The sequence below is a fragment of the Petaurus breviceps genome, unplaced genomic scaffold, assembly GCF_028583685.1.
Source record: "Petaurus breviceps papuanus isolate PSGF00001 unplaced genomic scaffold, PetGlider_PUasm1.0 90760, whole genome shotgun sequence".
NCBI classification, from domain to species: Eukaryota; Metazoa; Chordata; class Mammalia; order Diprotodontia; family Petauridae; genus Petaurus; species Petaurus breviceps.
In genome coordinates this window covers 9,119,186-9,140,214 of record NW_027187338.1, presented here as the reverse complement: position 1 = coordinate 9,140,214, position 21,029 = coordinate 9,119,186, and the positions used below count along the sequence as shown (strand labels likewise).

The following is a 21,029-nucleotide window of genomic DNA, read 5'->3' as shown; positions in this document are numbered from 1 at the left end:
TCAGGTGGTAACTTATCGTAGGGGGGCAACGTAGGGCTTCAGGTGGTCAGTTTATTGTAGAGGGGGCAACGTGGGTCTTCAGGTGGTAACTTTATTGTTAGAGGGGGGCAACATGAAGGCTTCAGGTGTTCATTTTATTGTAGGGGAGCAATGTGGGTCTTTAGCTAGTTCCCTTATTTATTGTATATATAGGGGGAGAGTTCTGCCTGGTCTTCAGGTGGTCACTTTATTATAAATGGTGATAGAAATTCTTCCTGGCTCTTCAGGTGTAAATGGTGTGTAGGGGTCTTTAGGTGGTCACTCACTTTGTTGTAAAGGGAAGAGGCCTCCAGGGTCTTCAGGTGGTCACTGTGATGGGGATGGGGGAGGGGAGTGAGTGAGTGTGTGTGTGTGTGTGTGTGTGTGTGTGTGTGTGTGTGTGTGTGTGTGTGTGTGTTGGTTACTTGTACATGGAGGAGCATTCCTTGGGGTGGTCCTTGTACTGGTGAATAAGATAAGGTAACTTTTGAAGCAGTCTAATCCAGGGATTCTGGTTTGTGTGAGTTTTGAACCTTGGGAAGCAATCTTTTGGCTTCTTTCTGCCTGCTTTATTTCCCCCACCCTATATGCTATTTGGGCCTGTTTGCATTTACAAGTTTGCTAATGATTGTTCCTGCTCTTTCTGGCTTTCTCAGTCCAAAGCTTCCTCCTAAATCTTCCTCTCCAAGACTCTGACCTTTTCTGTACTTAACTGAAAAGCACATCTATTCCGGGGAGGCTAATGCTTAAAAGTGTTTTGAGTTCTTCTGATGAAAGGCATTTTAGAAATGTATAATGCAGGATTGTATAGAATTACAATTATTCCTTCTCTAGTACTTGTTCCCCACCCCCTTTTCCTGGCAAGAAAGCCTGAACACACAACTTTCTTAATATCTAAACAAATTCCAGAGGACATTTACTTTGTAGATTACCTTGAGTTTAAAGGTTAGCTCTTTCCCTTTTATCAAGAAAGTAACGACTACTGGATTGGAACATGGGAGCGCTTTGCTGCTATGTTCCATATGATGTGCAGTAGTTTCAGACAGGAAATCAGTGAAGTTATGTCCTGTTGAAAGTACAAACGGAAATTAAGGAAGCAGAATGACATTATGAAGCCCTCAGAATCACTTGCCTTTACACCAGTGGCAAGTGCACGGTGGAACATGGTGACTAGTGATCAGCTTAACATTCAGTTTCTTTTTGATGGTTGGAATATGAGAATTGATTAATCTGATTGCCAAACATAGACTAATACACCAAGTGGTTATTTCTGTTGGAATGTTTAGGGCAGTACTTGGCACATAGTAGGTATTTCATAAATGTATATTAGTTGATTGATTGTTTAGGGGTTGTTCTGTCAATGCAGGAATACTCTGATTTGTGTTGTATTCTTTTCCACATATTGTTGGGAGTCCCTTTTTCAGTCATGGGTTCTATGGCCTTGTATCCAAAGGATCTTTTTTGAAGGCTTGATAATTAATGGCTCTAGTGCATAGGACTTTGGGTTAACCCTTAAACTTCGTGACTGCTCCAGTCTTTGGAAGACTTTGCTCCTACAAAAACCATTTATTAACACAATTTCCTCCTCAATGTGAAGGACTCTTAGTTCATATAAAACCCAGAAAGGGGTACAAGCATTCTTCCAAATCACTCCATACTTTCTGCTTTCAGAAATTGAAAGTGAACTTTTCTTTCCGTGGAGTTTCCTTGGGGGTTTCTTCTCCATATAGCTCCTCTGAGGTCTGTGTGAGCAATGAATAGAGGCTTGGAGGCAAGGTGATCATTTAAGGAAAGGCAGGTTGGAGACTCTTTAGGGCCTAAGTATAGGCTTTTAGTGTGGGAGTAGATTCTGCCTACAAACTCTCTTGGGGCCTCAGGGTGTGTGCCTTGTGCTGGTGTGCTCAGTTTTTATGAGGCACCTGGGATGTGGCTGGGAGAGGAAAGTCTGGCTGAAAAAGTTGACAGGCAGACTTGTATTTTTTGTTGGAGTGGGGAGTGGGATAGATGGATTTTAGTGACTTTGAGGGTGAGTTAGAAAGGGTCATCCAGAAATGGTCTTTTCTCTGGGAAAGTGGGTCAACTAGAAATGATCTTGCCTCTGGGAATGGTTGGCTAATTTTAGGACACCTGTATAAATGACAAATAGTTTAGAACTTCTGAACAGAGAGAGTGTACTGTGACTCAGAATTGCAGAAGTAAAACCACTCCCTCCATGACTCAAAAGTCAAGTAATATTTAATTTGCATGAACCCAGTTGATGGAAAGAAACCATTTACAACATAGTCATTGAACTTTGGAAACATTTATAAAAGAGTAAATATGTGACTGATTTTACATATAATTAAAAAAATAAAGACCTGAAGGCTTAAAAAAATAGGAGCATTTTCCAGGATATTAAAAAAAAAATAACATTGACCTTTCTTAGGGAATTTTCTAACCTTCTTCTTGTTTAGAAATTTACCTTAACATCTTTCCAGAGCGATTGTCTGAAAAACTTACTCATATTGAGGAACAGAATTGAACTATAAGGAGCAGTTTGTTTTTCAGCACTAGGGCAGAATTGGGGGTTGGAAACTATAGTGAAGTCTCTAGAAAGAACTTAAAAATATGTTGAGACATCTTATGCAAAGGAACGAACTAATCCTGTAGAAGGATTTTTAATCTATTCACCTTGAACGGTAAACTGGTCTAAATTGGTAGGTGTTTTTTCCCATAAGTTATATGAAAAAAATTGGGTTCATTGGAAAATTGAAGTTCCTTCTAGATAAAAAGTATTCACTTTGGAAGGCTCAACTGATTTGTCCACTGAAGAGTGGTTACATATGTATCTTGTTTGATGTTGCTCAAGGTATGAAATACTTCTGTTTAGAAGACTTGTTGAATAACAGTTGTACTTTGTAAATCTTAAAGCATTTTATAAAAGTGAATTGTTATTATTGGTGCTATTGTAGGGTTTAGGATTGTAACCTTCAAAAGTTGATCACTTCACCTTTTTTGCCTAGTAAAAACAGCCTTCAGTGACAGAGAAAGAAAAACCACAAAAATAAAGTTAAAAAAAAACTCAGCCAACAGTGGACAATTTTTTCCTTGTGTAGCCCTAGCTTATGTTGTGTAGTTTGTTCTACTGTTTATGACTCTGTTTAGGGTTTTATTGGCAAATATACCAGAATGGTTTGCCATTTGCTTCTTCAGCTCATTTTATAGATGAGGAAACTGTGGCAAACAAAGTTAAGTGACATGCTCAGGGTCACAAAGCTAGTGTTTCAGTCTGAATTTGAACTCAGGTCTTCCCAACTCCAGGTCTAGCTACACTGTGCCATGTAGCTGCTTATGCTTAACTTTATAGTAATATAGTAATTTATTTTCAGTTGCTCTCCCGTTATTTTTTACAGAGAGCTATGTAGGAGATAGTTAAGTGCTCAAATTGTCCTTTTTCTCCTTCAAATATAGATTTTTGTTGTAAACTTTATTATTATTCCTTTAAAAATATGTAAAATCTCTTCCTGGTGTATTTGTTTTGTGATTTGTCTGAGATACTAAACTTGATATTATGTTCTCTAGAAATTGATGCATAATCTTTTGACTTTGTAAACCGTGCAACCTTGCCATATTTCATTGGATTGTGAAATGGTGATTTAATTCTCTTAATCTTTGGTGAGAATTAGGAGAGCTTCTAACCCCACTAAACTTCACAGCTATTGTGTATATATAAAGGTATTTGACAACTTTCTGCAATTATTCTTTGTTGAGTTAGCAGAACCACATTTTTCAGCTTTTTTGACTTCCTGGTTGGTCTTCTGAAAGCTTTGTAGAGTTGCCTGATTTAGAACTGAAGTGGGTATTGTGTGTGAATGCCATTCTCCTTCTCTTGAGGAGCAGTTTGGTCTTGACCAAACTAGATTCCACTGTTGTCCAGGCAGCCCCTCCAAAAGTAGTTCTAGATCTGTACTAATTCTGTTCACTTTCTGTAATTATCTTTTATTGAATTAACCAGAATGAGAGCTAAGGAGATGGCCCCTCTCTAGCATTTTTCAAGGAAGATCCTTACAGCACCATTACTCAAGGTTTCTGTAAGATTCCACAGCACAATACCTGTGAGGACAACCAATCATAATCAGCAGTTTTTACATATGTGATATACATATGGTTTTGGTTTTCCTGAATTGAATTTATTAACCAGTAACATGGAGTCTACTGTAGTCTAAACCCACAAACCCTGTTTAATTTCATCATTTTAATATAAATTTATCTTGTGCAATGTTGACTTTTCAAACTTTAGGGAGTTATAAAATTACTGTTTTCAGTGACCCTTTTGTTAGCTGAGCCCATTTTGAAAAAAAATATTTTGACCATTGAAAGGGCTTGCCTTTAGAGAAGCAGTATTTTAATTCTTTTCATAGTGTCTTTGGGTTGAGATTTCATCTTTCTCAGAAAATGTTAATTCTTTTGGCACAAAATGCACATGTGATATATTTGCTTTAGAAGATCAGATACAGTACTTCTATTTTTATTGCTGTAGTGGCCAAAAATTTGGCTTTTCAACTTAATGTATTTGACAAGAATTTAGATTTGCAAAAGTCTCCCTGAGGTCTCTTAGTGTTAACCTTATTTTTCATCAGGACTTGGACATCGCTTTAAATTAGTACTGTTTTACTTGAAGTTTTGGGTAGATGTTTTTACTCTATGCTCTTTGTGTAACTCAAGTCCTACCTATATGAGACCTTTCCTTTTTCCCCTCAGTTGTTAGTACCCACTACAAAAATTACTTTGTTTTTATTTTGTATATATTTTATGTTTATTTAGATGTGTATATGTTGCTTCTCTGGATAGAGTGGAAGGTTATTGAGGGCAGTGACTCTTTAATTTTTGCCTGTAAAAGCAGTGTCTGAACGTGGTAGGTAGATATTTGATAAATGCTTCTTGGTTGGTATATTGGTGTTTAAAGAATATTTGCTCTCTACTTTTAGTATGCCAAAGTAAGTTGACATCTGTTTTCTGGTTAAAAGCCTATCATTAAGGAATGGGGTGACTTTGTTAGTGCAGAGGAAATGAGTCATCAGTAAGATTTGTCAGCAAATTGAAAGGGAACTGATGGAGAAACAATAGACCTTAGTGACATTATTCTTCACTTTACACGTGTAGTTACAAATAAGCTTCCTTTTATTGATTTTTAAAACTGTTCAAAGAATGTGGAGATCTCTTTGAAGAAAACATTATAAATAATAATACTGAATAAAATAATATGTAAAATACAATTATAATTATATAATGTATATAATTGTAATTATAAAAATAAATATATAAAATAATAAATAAAATATTATAACAGTTATGTTCCAAATGATTGGCTATCTTCAGTATGGTATATTGCTGTATCTCCATTGGAATTTGGATAGATTGATCTTGTTAGGAAAAAATAGCTTCCTAATTAAGTAGAATTTTCTCAGGTAAGGGTATAATTGTGAGCCCAGTTGGTAGTTTTGGAAGGGCCAGCATTAAGAGTGCCTACATCCCTTGCATATCTGATCTTAAGAGTCAGTGAACTGCTACTTGATTGGATCACAGTTTTCTCATAAAGTCCTAAGAATCTGCAGTGGGTATATCATTACCTTTTGATTCGAGGCTTGTTTTCTAAGCCATCCGTCTTCTGACCTTCTCAGACTTATTGAATTTCAATTCTACAAACATTTAAATCCCTGTGATGTACAAAGTACTGTGTTAGACCCAGTGCTAGGTGGGGAGACCATCTGAGCTCATTTCTTTTGTGCACTTCAGACAGAAGTGCATCTAAGGGTCAGCTGAGACCTCTGCATTTTGCTCAGGTTTTGACCATGCCTTCCCCACCTCCTTGTCGTGTTCTACTCTCCACAAGTCTATGATTATCACTTTCTTTTATGCTTATTTTCTCCAAGAAACTTTTCTTACTTCCACCAACCTTTTCCTTACTTTGTTTCCTCAAAATACTTCTTAGCTACTATTGGTACCTTTCCTCAACTAGATTGTAAAGTATTCAGCAAAAAAGCTGAGACACATTTTTGTTTTGCCTCCTACACAGGACCTATTGTGATGTGTACCCAGCAAATCTTTTTTTTAAGGGACCAGTTAAGAAGTGTTTCATTTTAAAATTAGTCTGCTTACAAAATTACCTTATTGCTTTTCCATCTTTGAAGGACTAGGGTTCAGAAGTCTGTGCATCCTCTAACGAGGAAGAAAAAGGAAACAAAATCTGAACACAGTTCTGTACTTGGAATCAGGAGACCTGGTTTCTAATTCCAGCTCAGACATTTATTAGTGGTGTGAACTATCTGAGCTTTATGGTACTTTAACAGGAGTCATAGAACTACTAAATGTCTCAGTTGGTATTTGAAACCAGATCTCTTTACTTTAAGACCAACACTCCTGCTATACAGTGTACCACATACTTCCTAGAGTTGTGTGGAAAGTGCTTTTGTAAAGCTTAAAGTACTGTATAAATGAAGTTATGAGTATTGTTTTTATATTTAATACTTAAAGATTATAATTTCATTAATAAATATTTATGAAGTGTTTAGGATATATTGTACCTGGCACATAATAGGTGCTGTATAAATGCATATTCTCTTCCCTCTTCCTGTCCTTCAGCTGATATAGATCACAAAATTTCAGAATGTGAATTTAAATATGATGAATATGTTTGACAGAATGGAGAATGTAAAGCATTAAACTGACCCACAAAACTATCTAATCATCGAAACATGGTAGTCTTTTAGTAATGCTAACCAAAGATGAAAAATTTTTGCTTTGCATGCTACTCTTGGTAAGATGTAACCATATACAATTCAGCAGTCCTGGGACAGTTTCATCTTTTGCCTCCTAGAACACTGTTGCTGTGTTGTAGCTTCTTTTGAAAAGTGATTCAAATAACCTTTTCTGAAGTATCTCTTTTGCAACCTCAGGAAACTTGTAGCTGTTATAGTCTAACTTCCTTGATTATAGCCAAGATAACACTTGAGAATGGGGTGAATGAGAGTCCAGGTGTCTCTTGGTTGTTTGCTTGTAGTTAGGATTGCAGTTGAAAATTCCAAGTGCATTTCAGTATAAATGAAATAATGGATTCTGTAGTTGGCTATGAGTAGCCCTCTGTGTGGAGTTGGAAACAAAATCAAAATGTTGAAACTTCAGTTGCTCTCTAGGAAATTTGCTCATGTTTTTGATGTTAAACAAGCTTCAGGATTTGACAGTTGGGTATAAACTTTGTATACAGCAAGTTATTTACTAAATCCTTTAGAATGAAGCTTACTATCTGTGTGATTTAAAAAAAAAATCTATAACAGGAAGCCTAGAAAGTCTTAAAACACAGGAAGATGATAGTCTTAAAAGTTAAAACTCATTCAGAGGATAGCCACATGATACCTCAGACTGGAAATGGAAGTATGAACAAATAGAATCAGGTTACTAGACCTGTTTAACTTAATTAAAAAACATTCCCTGAAAACAACACTAATGCCTATTGTCATATGATTTGATGTGACCTTAAAAAAAAAAGGTCTGTGCTTGTCGGTCATGATTATGTTGTTGCTATTTTAATGAGTGAAAGTATAGGTCTGGTGATAGATTAATGCACAGTCCATAGACCAACCTACCTACATTTGGAGAAGTTAGCCCCCGGGTGATAAAACTTTTGGCTGAGGCAACACTCGTAGATGATTTAAATTACAAATGGGTTATGGACTGCATTGGTGAAGGTACTACTTATGTTGACAAAATCACAAATCCTTAAAGAACAGAAATATTGAGGAAAGAAGAAAAGAGTAGAATACATTCAGACAAAAAGGCTCATCTTGGGAAATTGCTAGATGCTAAAAAGACAAAGTAACAGAATCTGAAAGAACATTTTGAAAGTGGGACCTGAACATGTGGGCAGTAGTTAAGTTTTAATCTTATAGTTCACTTATCTGTTTCACTCTAAAACCTACTAGGATTGCTAATCACTAGAGAACATACAAATTTGGTAACCACTCCCTTTTGATCCATGCTTACAGAGTCAGGGAACTTTGGATAAATAACTTATACTCTCTCAGAATCTGATAGTGTGGCTGTTGGTTGATTGCTTTACTCTTTTTTGAGTGTCAGGTTGTATCTTACACAGTTTCTGAGCTATTAAAATATTTCCCCCTGATCCAAGGTCATTATTTTCTTTAAAAAAAAAAAATAGAAGTGGCCCTTGGATTTTTATTTGTTTGTTGAAATGTTTTCATTGATTTTTTTTGTATTGCTGCCATTTCCTAGTAACTGACTCCACCACCTTTCCATATAATAAAGTACAGTTAGGCAAAACAAACTGACACACTGACCATTTCTGATAAAATATGCTTTACTGTGCATCAATACTCCACCATATTTCTACCAAAGAGAAAGTCTGCCTCCCCAGGCTTCTAGAGTCAAGATTAGTCATTGATCTGATGTTTTTATTTAATATTTATCTTTTCATTGTTGTGCTTAGTCATTATGTGATTTTTTTTTTCAGTATTGCTTCACTTTGTATCATTTCATATATGGTCTTCTCAAGTTTCCCTGAATTCTTCATATTTAATATTTCATGGAATAATAATACTTCATTACATTCCTAAGTCATAATTTGTTGAGCCATTCCCTATCAATGGATACTTATTTTATTTCCTTGTTTTCTTTGCTACCACAGAAAAAGCTGCCATAAATATTTTGGCATATAAGGGACAATTCCTTTGTTCTCACTGGGGTAAATTCCTAGTAGTAATGATTTTTTTAAAGTGTATTACTAGGGTGGCCTGGTGGCACAGTGAATAGAGCACCAGCCCTGGAGTCAGGAGTACCTGAGTTCAAATCCGGCCTCAGACACTTAACACAAAAAACTAGCCAAGTGACCTTGGGCAAGTCACTTAACCCCAATTGCCCTCCAAAAAGCAAAAAAAAATGTATTACTATAATTTGTTTTTATATCATTTTAGTTTCTGAATATACTCCTTCCCTTGCTCTGCTTATCAAACCATGCTGTATATGAAAAAATAAAGCAGAAAAAAAAGAGTATAATTCAGCAAAACTAACATCTTAACTGAGTCTTAGAGTCTGTGCAGTGTTCCACACCCATTGTCCCCTCCACCCTTTCACTGAAGGGAAAGTTAGGAATTTTCTCAACTCTGGGAACAAATTTTGTCTATAGATTTCCTTGGTAGAACTTTTAATGTTTCCTCTTCATTTGAGGAAATAGAAAAGTGAGAATAAATGAAGGAGGTGAAGACTACTATTATGGTAGTTAGGGTAAAATCCTGGGGTTGCTATTTACATCTTACTTGTAGAGAAAGCATGTTGTTGGCAACTTTTGTTGTAAGCTGGTACTTTATAAACTGTTCTGCTGTAATGTTTCATGAGTGTAGAAACTGAGCTAACTCAAATTTGCACAATTTCCTGTTAAGTGTCTTATAAACAAAGTAAAGCTTTAATTGTATTATCAACTTGCTTTTCACATATTCATAATCTTTTATGTTATCTTAAAGGTAGGTAGGATTCATTCTTGCGTTATGAGATATATAGAACTTGTATTTAGTGAAAACTGGGCTTGTCCATGAAGTTGAGATTTCCCTGGTCATTTTGTCATTCATTTAAATGTTAGAGATAAAGAGTTAATTTCTTAGTGCAGAATTTGATGAAAGATAGGACGGTTCACTTTTAAATGTCTGCACAGTGAGAAATGGGACTGTCTTTAAAAAGGCTACTCAGTATTTTTTGTAATTATATTTGATTTTAGCATGCTAGTTGTCAGGAGGTATAGTAGCATCTTCTCTACTGCATGGTCAGGTAATAATTCCTCTCCCCAAAATTCTGAGAAGTAGCATTAATGCTAAACTACAAGTTAAAGAAATTGAGAGATTTGCCTCAGGTCACACAACCAGTTAAAGTGGCAGAGTTGGGATTCAGACTCAAGTCTTCTGACTCCAGATTCATTTTCCACCACAGCATTGCCTCCTGGAACAGATTTGCATCTGAAATACTGTATACTGAATGATTTTATAGAGGTGGTCCCCATATATATATATACACATATAGTTAGAAGTGTAAAGTAACCCTTAGAGATCAAGTAGAACACTACCACATTTTACAGATGAGGAAATGGAGGTCCACAGAGGTTAAGTAACTTTGTTACATAATAACTAAGCTAGGACTTTAGTCTAGGTGTAGGTTCTCTTACCTCTCTATTCTTAAATATCCCCTTTCCCCCATTATTATATACTTTTCAAATACTTATTTTTATCTTAAAAAGTTGATAGGATAGTTTATGGCCCATTATCTTAGCCATTACATCCCCAAACTGTACAAAACTTTGTCACCAGTCTGATACTAAGTAACTTCCAAGAGGCCTTCTTTAAAGGGTTAATTGAACATTCTGTATAGTACTGTTGACTGTCCACCTTTCCTCATGGATTTTAACCCCTGGTTAAGTTCATCTGACAGTACACCATCTCAAATTATTATAAATAATTACCAAAAAGATGGTTGGCAGATGCTTTAAAGTAACCTAGACTCTTAAGTCACTGAACAGATTTTTAAATTTTACCTTCTTAAATGGACAAAATAGAATTAATGCCAAAAATACAGCTTTCTTTTTAAAAGTCTTCCTGTAGAGTTTACAGGTGCTAACCATTTGCTGAACCATGGGAGTCTCCAACTTCTGAGTTCTTCCCAGCTGTAGTAGGTTGTTCATGCTCTTAGTCTTTTTGCTTTGAATTATTATGACTTCCAAAGGTACTTGCCTTAGTTGAAATGAACTGACAGGTTGCAAAAGGTTCATCACCGATGTAGCCAAACACTTCTTTGGGGGTTTGAGGGGATAGTGAAGAAAGGCTTGATTTTATTACCACGGGTCTATGAACGAACACTTATAAAACACCTTTTTTGGGCATGGCTTCTTGTGTTGGGGATCTCTACAAGACGGGAAAAAATGTCATGGTAAATTATTGTCATTCCTGGAAGTGGTCCTTCCAGAAGGGAATTGGAGAAGAAATATGGGAGAAAGCTCTCTGTTCTCCAAGCAGACAAATGCTAGTATCCAGGTAGAAAACTTAATTCTGGAGTCTTTACTTTTAAAGCTTGGCCAGCAGTACAATGCAGTCTTTTCATTGCTCTTTTTCTCAACTGACAGACACATTAACCTTGATGATATCTGTGGTTCCAAAGTGCTTCAAAGCAGGTTAGACTTTCCTTGTGTTTTGCTATGCACTACTTTGAATAGTTATTCTTATAACATAAAAAGAATGATTATACATTCACAGAGTAACTGATGAACAATTAAAGCAAATATGTGAAGAAAACTTAGATTGGAATGAAATTGTGATGAATTCCTTCTCTCTGGGAGGGGGCAGTTCCCTCCTTCTCCCAGCCTTTTCCTATGATAATTGAAGCATTTTGTTAATTCCCAATTCTGGACTCATTGCCAGGAGACTCTGGGTTCTTAAGAGACTGACCCCTGTTCTTCCAAGTATCTTTATGACCTTGACCAAGTCCTTCCTTCTCAGTTTCTTCACTTGAGGAAGTATTGGACTAAGTGATCTAAGGTTCTTTCCAAATCTAGGATCTTATAATTCTATGGCCAGTGTTTGAAAAACAGATCTGGTTGGATAATTTGAGATTAATGTTTTTGGTTTGTTTTAAAATTACAAATGCCTGAGAAGAGTAAGAGTGGTGGTATATGTGTTTGCACTCTGCTTATGTTTAGGAATTTTTTGCTTTTGCAGTGTTAGATGCCTTTAATTGGACAGGATAGTGGTATAAAGGCATTATGAATGCCATTTGAGATACTGTGTCTTCTAAATTTAAAGGCTGTTTTATTTTTGTACTTTTATCTTTGATAATAGAATCCATGCAGTTAAAACAAATCATAAAGAAGACTGAATAAAGAATTGGCTTAAGTGTTTGGAGATTAGGGTTGTCCTGGGCATGATGTTGAGTTACTTTGTGACTATTCCTATGAACCTTATTTTTATTTATTAATTGGACAAAACCCCTTGCTGCTTCCTTCCCTACCTTTTAGAGAATTTGAATATTAGGGAGAATAAATTAACAAATAAATTTATAAGTGTCTTGAGAGAGGCATCAGTGGGTGGAAGAAGGGCTGACTTTGGAGTCAGAAAGACATGGGTTTAAGCCCTGCCTCTGACGCATGCTAGCTGTGGGATCCACGTCACTTAACTTTTTGGTGTCCCAGGAAGCTTTCTTAGGATTAATAGTTAAAAATGGAAATTTCCACATTGATAACTGAAAACCACATCTGGATCCCCCCCAGATGGGGAAAGTTTTCACCAGAAGTTGGCTTCAGGGTGATGAATTTTGGGGGCATAGTAATTATTTCTAGGTTATTTATTTACCCATCCATAGTTTGGCTTCTGTGTCAGTAGAGGAGCACCTGAACTGATAAAACCAAGGATCCTTAAGGAGTGGAAAGTTCACTGAGGGTTTTCCATGGAGCCTCTTCACAGTAGATGTGGCTGTGTGTTCTTTTCTTCAGCTCTGGGTGTGCTGCATTTGTCACAGCTGGGTGCTTTTGCCCTGGGAGGGATTTTGTGAAGGACTGTGGGTCACACAGCAGGTTTGCCAGGGGAGGGCCAGCCTAGTTAGCTTTGGGGCTTATTACTAGGTGGGCTGAAGGGAGGTGAATTTTTTTGTCCACAGCTATTCTTTTTTTTGCTTTTTTTTTTTTTGGAGAGGGGAAGGTATGGCAGTTGGGGGTTTAGTGACTTGCCCGAGGTCACATGGCTAGCTTTTGTGTTAAGTGTCTGAGGCCTGATTTGAACTCAGGTCCTCCAGACTCCAGGGCTGGTGCTCTATTCACTGCATCACCTAGCCACCCCTGGCCACAGCTATTCTTGAAAATTGGTAGAAGGTTTGTAGATCTACCCTGGTAGTATGGTGAAGGAGATAGGAAGAAAATCATCATCCCATTTGAGGCATTTATGTTCTAGCTGGGGAAACCAAACCATACGTAAGAATACTCAAAGAAATTGTATAGTCTTAACCAACTAGGTGTGCATGTGTCAGACCCCTAGTACAGTTATTCTGGCTTAAAATATTGGAAAGCTTTGCCTTTTTTTCCTTTTTTTTTTTGGTGAAAATTTGGGGGGAGGCTAGTGTTGGAGGTGTAGAACTTCATTTTATCAACTCTGTGATTTTATACTCTTGCCTCAGTGAAGTAGGAACAGAAGTAGCTAAAAGCTGGAATGGGGGGAAAAAGAGGTGATTACCCTAGTTGGAAGCCAATGCTTATTTTGTGGGTAGTAAAAGAGGTTTTACAATCTCAAGGATAAATATATAAATCCCTCTCCCCAGTCTTCTAGTTTTTGTAATCTGTTTTAAACAAATAGGAAATATGCGAACACTTGGCTTGCAAGGCTCATGAGTAAAGGGGTATGTGTGGGGGGAGGAGTGGTGATTGCATTAAGGAAATAATTCATCCAAAGGTAAAATTACCTTAAATAGTGAATTGTACATGTAAAAATTTGATAGTTTCCTCAACACATTTTAATGAATAACTTTGTAAAGCAAGGTAGACCTGCATATGTTTTAGAATTTGTTTTTTGCATATCCAGTTGTGTATATCCAGTACTCTTCTATAATTCCATATTTATCATGGTAACTTAGAATAGTAAGTGCATTGTATTTATGTTGTTTTCCGCTGTTAGAATGTAAGCCACAGGTGTGTAGAAACTTAGGCTTTTGTATTCCCAATGCTTGTTGAATTATTTCTTTACTCATAGCATTGTGTGCTGTAATGCGATCAACTAACCAGTTACTCACACACTTGGCCTTTTTCCTTTCCTGTAGGTTCTCTGTTGGAATTCACTCCGCACATTTATGGCGATTCTGAGCGTGCAGGCAGACTTCTGCCAGGCTCAGCACAGTGCTTTCGCTGACAAGTGAGCTTGAGGCTTCTATGTGCCATAATTAACATTGCCTTGAAGATTCCGGACACCAAGATTGGCCTCAGAAATATTTGGCATATATCTATATTTTTTTCATATTGGAAGCATATTCCCTTTAACGACTCCAGCAAAATTAATTATCAAGAAAACACAAGTGCAGAGTGGGTCTATACTTTCACCTTGCCTCACCAGTGCCTAAATGTAGGAAAGGCTCCTGAAGTTGCAGGCAGTTGGAATTTTGGAGGTTGAAGGTAGCCATCTGCAGTCATTGAGGCCCAAGTTGAATCTGAATTCCAGTGGATTCTAAATAGATCTGCTTATCCTGAAGAAGCTCCTTAAGGAAGGAACAAGCTGACTAGAGAAGACACTGATCAATAATAGGCATTTTCGTGGTCTTTTTAATGTTTTCTGCTGTGAAACGTTTCAAGGGTTATTGATTTTTTTTTATCCATTTTCTCATCTCTCTTCCTCAAACACACACCCACACATACCTACTTCCCCTGTCTCTCTCTTTCTCTCACACACATACATACTTTTTGTCTGCCATAATGAACCGTCCAGCCCCTGTGGAGATCTCTTATGAGAACATGCGTTTTCTGATTACCCACAATCCTACCAATGCAACACTCAACAAGTTCACAGAGGTAAGAGTGTGGTGCTATCCACTTTGGGAAATCATTTTGCAGGTTTAAAAACCCATCATAGTGAATGCCTTTATAAAGAAGTTCTTGTACCACAAAGCTTTTTTCCATCCATGAGGGATAGACGTAAGTCTTGTTTGACCTGTTTACAATATAATTGTGGCTTTTAGAGCTGGAAAAGTGCTCCAGGAAGATTCCAGTCTAACCCTGTATGACCTTTTCTGGGTCTTGGTCTCAGAACAATCACTGATACTTTTCCATGTCTGCAAGTAGCAATTGCCCTTTCACTCCCAGGTGGCCTGAAGCTCCTCTAAAATCCTTGGCTGTTTGTTCACCGAAACATTACCACCCAAAGATGATTCCAGAACTCAGGGGTAGAGATATGGGACAGAGTATTAATGTTTGCGGAGTCTTTTCCTGTTCCTACTGAAATTGGAGCATTATTTTCATTGACTGATTTGTTGCTGAGTTTCTGTTCTCCTTAATCTCCATGTCCTGAATACTAGGAATATGATTTTTTTTTTCATCATGAATACAACTGCCACATGATTGAGTCCTATAGAGTTCACTATAATGGGATTTTACCTGTATTTTGAAGCTTTGTTAAATTGCTGATTCCATAGAGTGGTTTAAAATCTCTGGGATTTATACTCTAAAAATAGAGTCCATTAACCATTTTAATAGCACTATGATTTATGTCAATAATTTACATTCCTTACAGGCTATCAGTGTTCTCATTTATTTTATTTGCTGTGTGTGGTATGCAGGTTGACCAGAGGCCTGTAGTGGAGTCATGGCATTTCAGTGGCCTAAGACTTTTTAGGTCTGGCCCAAGTACTTTTAGGTCTGGCATGTTGTTTCCAGTTCTAGGCCATCTACTTCAGAGATAGCAGAGGAACCTTATCTTTGAGGTTCCCTCATCTCTTGCAGCTGTTACAGTGATGGTGGCAGAGATGCCAGATGAAATTAGAATAAAGAACATGCAGAGGAGCAGGGAACCAGACTTGATTGTAGTTCCTATCTGCTGCCACACCTCACAGCTTTTCTAAAGCTTAAGTAGAGTTTCAGAAAAGTGCTGTTTAGAAGAAAGAGCTCTGGATGAGGCATCAGGTAACCTGGGTTATAGTCTCACCTCTACCCTGCTTAATCCATAACTCTCTGAAGTCAGGATTATGTCCTTTTTCATCTTTGTATCCTTAGCACTGTGCCTTGCACATAGTGGGCACCTGAGAAATTAATGGTTGTTGCATTGAACTGAACTGATCTGAATGATCTTGGGCAAATAATTTCTTCCTTGTAGGTCTCAGTTCATCTATAAAATGAGCAGGTTTGATTAGATAATCTGTAGCATTCCTTCCAGTTCTCTTTTAAACTTTTGTAGTCCTAATCTTAGATTCAGATAGCAAATATGCTTGTATTTGTTTTTCTTTAAAGGAACTTAAGAAGTATGGTGTGACAACTTTGGTCCGCGTTTGTGATGCTACGTATGATAAAGCTCCAGTTGAAAAAGAAGGAATCCAGGTTCTAGTGAGTGTGTAGTATTTATAATTTTCCACTATTAAGTAAATATAAATATAGTATTAAATAATATAGTTAATACAGGCCAAGTTTGTAAACAGCAAAGCCAAATTAGATTGCTAAAAATTGAAGTTGTTTTTTTAAAAACTGCTAATTCAAGATATGCCAAAAAGTAATGTTTAGCAGTCTCATTTGACTCCTGAATTATTAGTAAATTGCTGAAGTTTTAATTCGTCTATACTCTAAAATGTCTAGAATTGCAGGGTATTTTTAATTAGATACATGTGATCTAAAAATTCCTCTTTATCTCAAGAAAATGTAAATTAGCGTTTTTCTTTGGATATTAATAAATGTGATATTCAACTTTCATTTCTAGGCCATTGGTTTAAATCTAACTGGAAGTAATTTCCATCATGTATTCACAAATTATATTTGATAATATTTCTCCTATAAGTACATGATTATTCCTTTATAATTTTTTGATAGTTTGGGAGACAAGGGGGAGAATCAGAAGGATCAGAAGGCAGTTTTACCTTAGAAAGTAGTCAGCATAGATGATGACAATGTGTTAGGTCTCTGAGTAGTTGTATCATGATTAGATTTCTTAGATGACTAAATCTGACAATAAAGCATTGGCTATTACTAATCTAAAAACCATCTTCCTTTTGCTTATCTAAATACTAATGAAAGTAGTAATGTATTACCTTTTCTTTATAGATTACTTAGAGTATTTGTTAGGTATGTATATTACTTAGAGTATTTTTCAGGTATGTACATAGAAAGTGGTAAGGTAATGAGAGTTTTGACACTATGTGATCTCCCCTCATGAAAATTTGTCATGTGGTCTTTTAATCTCCTGTAGGAATTAAGTTTGTACAACAGTGGTAAAATTAATCCCTTTTATAAGCTTTCATATGTCTTATGTGTTAAATTTAGTTCATTTTTACAGTGATTTCATTAATCTGGATACTAAGTGTACCTATAATCTCTTTATATTCTTTAGTATATGATCTTTTAAAAATTTATTTAAAAATTTTGAACTGTGACAAAGGGCATTTTCATATACATAGCAGAACGCAAAAAAATACTGTTACATAAAAGTGAAAATCTATTTCATACTGCTTGCTTTTTAAAAAAAAGTATCTTATAAATTCTACTTTACTTTAAAAACTTCCCTATTTGGGCTTCTTGCTGTTTGGCCCTCTCTTTTGAGGGGAGGGGAGAGGCATTACTATTGCTCTTTTATTTTCTTTCTTGCTTAATTAAATATCTCCCTGGTTTCAGACATCTTCCTGCCTACCCCCTGGTTAAAAATGGAGAGAGCCTTGTAACAAGTAAACATAGTCAAAACAAAGCTGTACTGTGGCTGTGTCCAGAAATGTATGTCCCTGTCTGTACCTTCTTGAGTCTATCGCACTTGTCAGGAGGTGTGTAATGTGTTTTTTCACAGGCTATCTGGAGACTTTATTGATCATTGTGTTGATCAGGGTTTTTAAATCTTTCAAAATAATTTTTCTTTATATTGATGTTTTCCTTGTGAAAAATTGTCCTTTTGGTTCTATTCACTTCACTGAATCAGGTCACATTACTCGGGATTTTCTGAAATTATCTCTGTGGAGCATTTCTTGTGGTGCAGTAATATTTTATTACATTCATACAGCAGTTTGTTCAGGTGTGCTCCATTTGTTGGGTGCCTCCCAAAGAGTCTAGGTCTTTTCTTTTTCCCTTTTAATCAACCCTTCGGGAAGTTTGTTTTGCTTGGTGCTGTTCCCTCCCTGATATTATCCTACTTCTTAACCTATACCTCCTTCTAATCCACACTTGTTACACTTCCATGAGTTTTGATCTGTGTGAGGGTGTGGGTGTGTGTGTGCTCGTGCGCTCGTGCATGCATACAGCCCTCCTTTGTCCAGTTCAACCAAGAATGAGGTTCAGCTGATGCTCTTACTCCTTTCCCCTCAAGAATATTTGTATACATATGCTGCTTCTTACACCTCCCAATTAAAAGAATTGGTAAATTCCACCACATTACAAAGAAATAAATTCTGCCTCCTCCTTTTCTGTACTAGTATATTTCTTTTACCTTTCCTTTCTTAAAATCCTCAGAACAGATTCAGTCTATCTCGAGAAACCTCTTTCCCCCTCTCCCTGTTTTGAAGATACTAAGGTTTTACAGGGATAGTTTTTTTTCTCCCTCTTTGAGTATTGCCTCTTTACTCTGGTTGTTCCCTTGGGCTTTTAGGGTTTCCACCCTGGGGCTTTCTGACCTCTGTACACTTTTGCTGTCTCCAAATACAGCCTTGCAGGCTGTACTGTCTTGGTTGCTCTGGAAAACTAAGCTTGGCTATATGCCCTGGTACTGTTGGCAGGCCCCTTTATCCTCTTATCCATGGGCTTCTGGCTGGTGTTTTGTATGGTTCTTAGGTGGAAAAAGTCAACTTATTGTAGTTTCTTATTGGATTTCTTAATCTTTTTAAGTCTGGTGCAAATTTTAGAGTTTTACCATCCTTAGCTATATGGTAGTTGGACAGTCTGCCTCTGTTCAGGGCACTGTCTCAGCCAGAAGTCCTCAGTGTTATTCTGAGTTGCCATTACTGAAAGAGGCACTCTTCATTCCACCAAGCTAGCCTGGTACTCTCTTGGAACTCACAGACTCTTACTGAACCTCTTCTTTTTTGGGGGGTGGGGGGTAAGGCAGTTTGGGTTAAGTGACTTACCCAGGGTCACTTAGTAAGTGACAAGTGTCTGAGATGAGATTTCAACTCAGACTCTCCTGACTCCTCCACTGCTCCACCTAATTGCCCCTTGGGCCTCTTCTTGAAGCCTTTCCAGTTTAGTGTGGGGCCTGTGAAAGCTTTGAACTCCCAGGGTTACCTTTCTCCCATGATTACACATCAGAGGAGACTTCAGTGGATGATCAACTAAGTTACATTAAAGTTTACTAGCTGATCCCCATACAGAATATTGCATCTCATGCTTTTCTGCCTTTGCACGGGTGGATCCTTCACTCCTTGCATACCTAGAATGTACTCTTCTACTGTCACCTCTTAGAATTTCTAACTTTTTCAAAGCACAGCTCAGTTACTATCTCCTACAAGTGGACTTTATTAATCTTCATTCCCCCTCTTCCACCTGCCTTTTTAGTATTTTCTCTCTAAATGAAATTACTTTGTATAACTTTGTCTGTACTTTATGTTTACTTATCCGTGTTTTGCATATAGTAAATACTTAAGAAATGTTTGTCGAATTGAATTGCAGGTAAGTGGATTGCTTATGTATTTAAGATTATATGTTTACAGTCAAGACTTCGTTTTTGAGAATTGAACACAATCTCTTTATAATTTATTGTGATAGTAGCTCACATTTATATAGGTCTATAATTTTCATAAAGCCCTTTAATTACCATAACACATAGTGTATAGAAAGTAAAAGTGTTAATATCCACATTTTACAGATGAGGAAACTGATACTCATTGAAGTAAAATGATTTATTTATGGTCACTCAGCTAGTAAATTTCAGAACCTGAATTTCATTTCAGGTCTTTATTGAATCCAAGTTCAGTATTCGTTTGGCCATACCATATTCTCTCTAATTTTTATGAGAGTAAGTTAGAATAAGCAAGATTCTGAAATCACCAGTAGGATACTTTTTACTTAATTAGCCCTAAATATACTATTTCCCATCATTTAAAAAAATGTAGCTTTAACAGTTTAGCAAAACCCTTTGATTTTTTTTCTATTGTCCATCTCTCCCATCTGCCCTCAGATGGCTACCACCCTAGTTCAGGCTTTTATAATTGGACCCTCAGCCTCTACTCTCTCCTCCAGTTCATCTTTCACACAGCTTCCAGAATATCTTTTTTTTTTTGGAGGGGAGAAGGCAGGGCAGTTGGGGTTAAATGACTTGCCCAAGGTCACATGGCTAGTAAGTGTGTCAAGTGTCTGAGACCAGATTTGAACTCAGGTCCTCCTGACTCCAGGGCTGGTGCTCTGTTCACTGCGCCACCTAGCCACCCCCCAGAATATTTTTCTAAGGCACAACTGTGACAGTGTTAATTCACCTGCTCAAAACAAACCTTCAGGGGCAGCTAGGTGGCACAGTGGATAGAGCACCGGCCCTGGAGTCAAGAGGACCTGAGTTCAAATTTAGCATCAGACACTTACTGGTTGTGTGACCCTGGGCAAGTCACTTAAAACCCCGATTGCTTCTCCCCAAAACAAAAAACTGAACTTCAGTGGCTCCTTATTTCTTCTAGGATAAAATACAAGCTTCCTACTCAAGCAAAATACAGACTTCCTACTCAGGCATTTAAGGCCCTATACAGTCTGGTTTCATCTTACCTTTCTCACCAGTCCTGTTTCATGTTCCACTTCATGTACTCTGCATTCCAGCTAAACTGTTCCCCTGAATCTGAAATTCCATCACCCTCTCCTGTGCCTGGAAAGAACTTCTGTCTTTCAGAATTCTTACAGAGCTTACATGGGTCCCAATTAAGCAACAAGTAAGTTCTGTATTTTTCAAGTGCCTGTTGTATGCCAGAACTTAGCTGGTTACTGGTGATTCATAGATAAAAATAAAATTGTCCTTGCCCCTAAGAAGTCTCTGCTCTATAAGGAAAAAATAACATGTATAAATAAATGCAAACCATGTTCAAAGTTTTAGGCAATAGCAGAAGGACTTTCTTTTGTGGCAGGGAGGCTTAGCAAAGACCTTGAATGGAATTTTAAAGGAAACTAGGGGTGCTGAGAGGTGGAGAGGGACCATTCAAGGGATTGGGCCAGCCTCCACAAAGGTATGGAAATAGAAAATGGAATGTTATAAAGGAGTAACTGTAGATAGGCCAGTTTGACTGGATGTAGAATGTATGTGAAAGGGAGTAGTTATGTACTAAGTCTATGAAGGTAGACTGGAATCATATTGTGA

The 21,029-nt window shown here is 37.1% G+C and overlaps 3 protein-coding genes and 1 long non-coding RNA gene across 5 annotated transcripts in view; 1 reads left to right on the top strand and 3 right to left on the bottom strand.

Moving 5' to 3' along the window:
• Positions 1 to 21,029, bottom strand: part of KPNA6 (karyopherin subunit alpha 6) — a 387,231-nt gene that overhangs the window by 249,188 nt on the left and 117,014 nt on the right. The window lies entirely within an intron of this gene.
• Positions 1 to 21,029, bottom strand: part of TMEM39B (transmembrane protein 39B) — a 319,933-nt gene that overhangs the window by 181,890 nt on the left and 117,014 nt on the right. The window lies entirely within an intron of this gene.
• Positions 1 to 21,029, top strand: part of PTP4A2 (protein tyrosine phosphatase 4A2) — a 38,592-nt gene that overhangs the window by 1,214 nt on the left and 16,349 nt on the right. For both annotated transcript variants that reach the window (XM_069068043.1, XM_069068042.1), the window contains exons 2-3: positions 13,849 to 14,590; positions 16,022 to 16,114. In XM_069068043.1, the coding sequence (XP_068924144.1) occupies positions 14,495 to 14,590; positions 16,022 to 16,114 (189 nt within the window). In that variant the 5' untranslated portion in view covers positions 13,849 to 14,494. The remainder of the gene's footprint in view (positions 1 to 13,848; positions 14,591 to 16,021; positions 16,115 to 21,029) is intronic.
• Positions 19,961 to 20,428, bottom strand: LOC138146277 (uncharacterized). Its single transcript, XR_011164444.1, has 2 exons — positions 20,240 to 20,428; positions 19,961 to 20,047 (listed from the first exon to the last, which is right to left on the bottom strand). It is a non-coding gene; the product is annotated as an uncharacterized lncRNA (long non-coding RNA).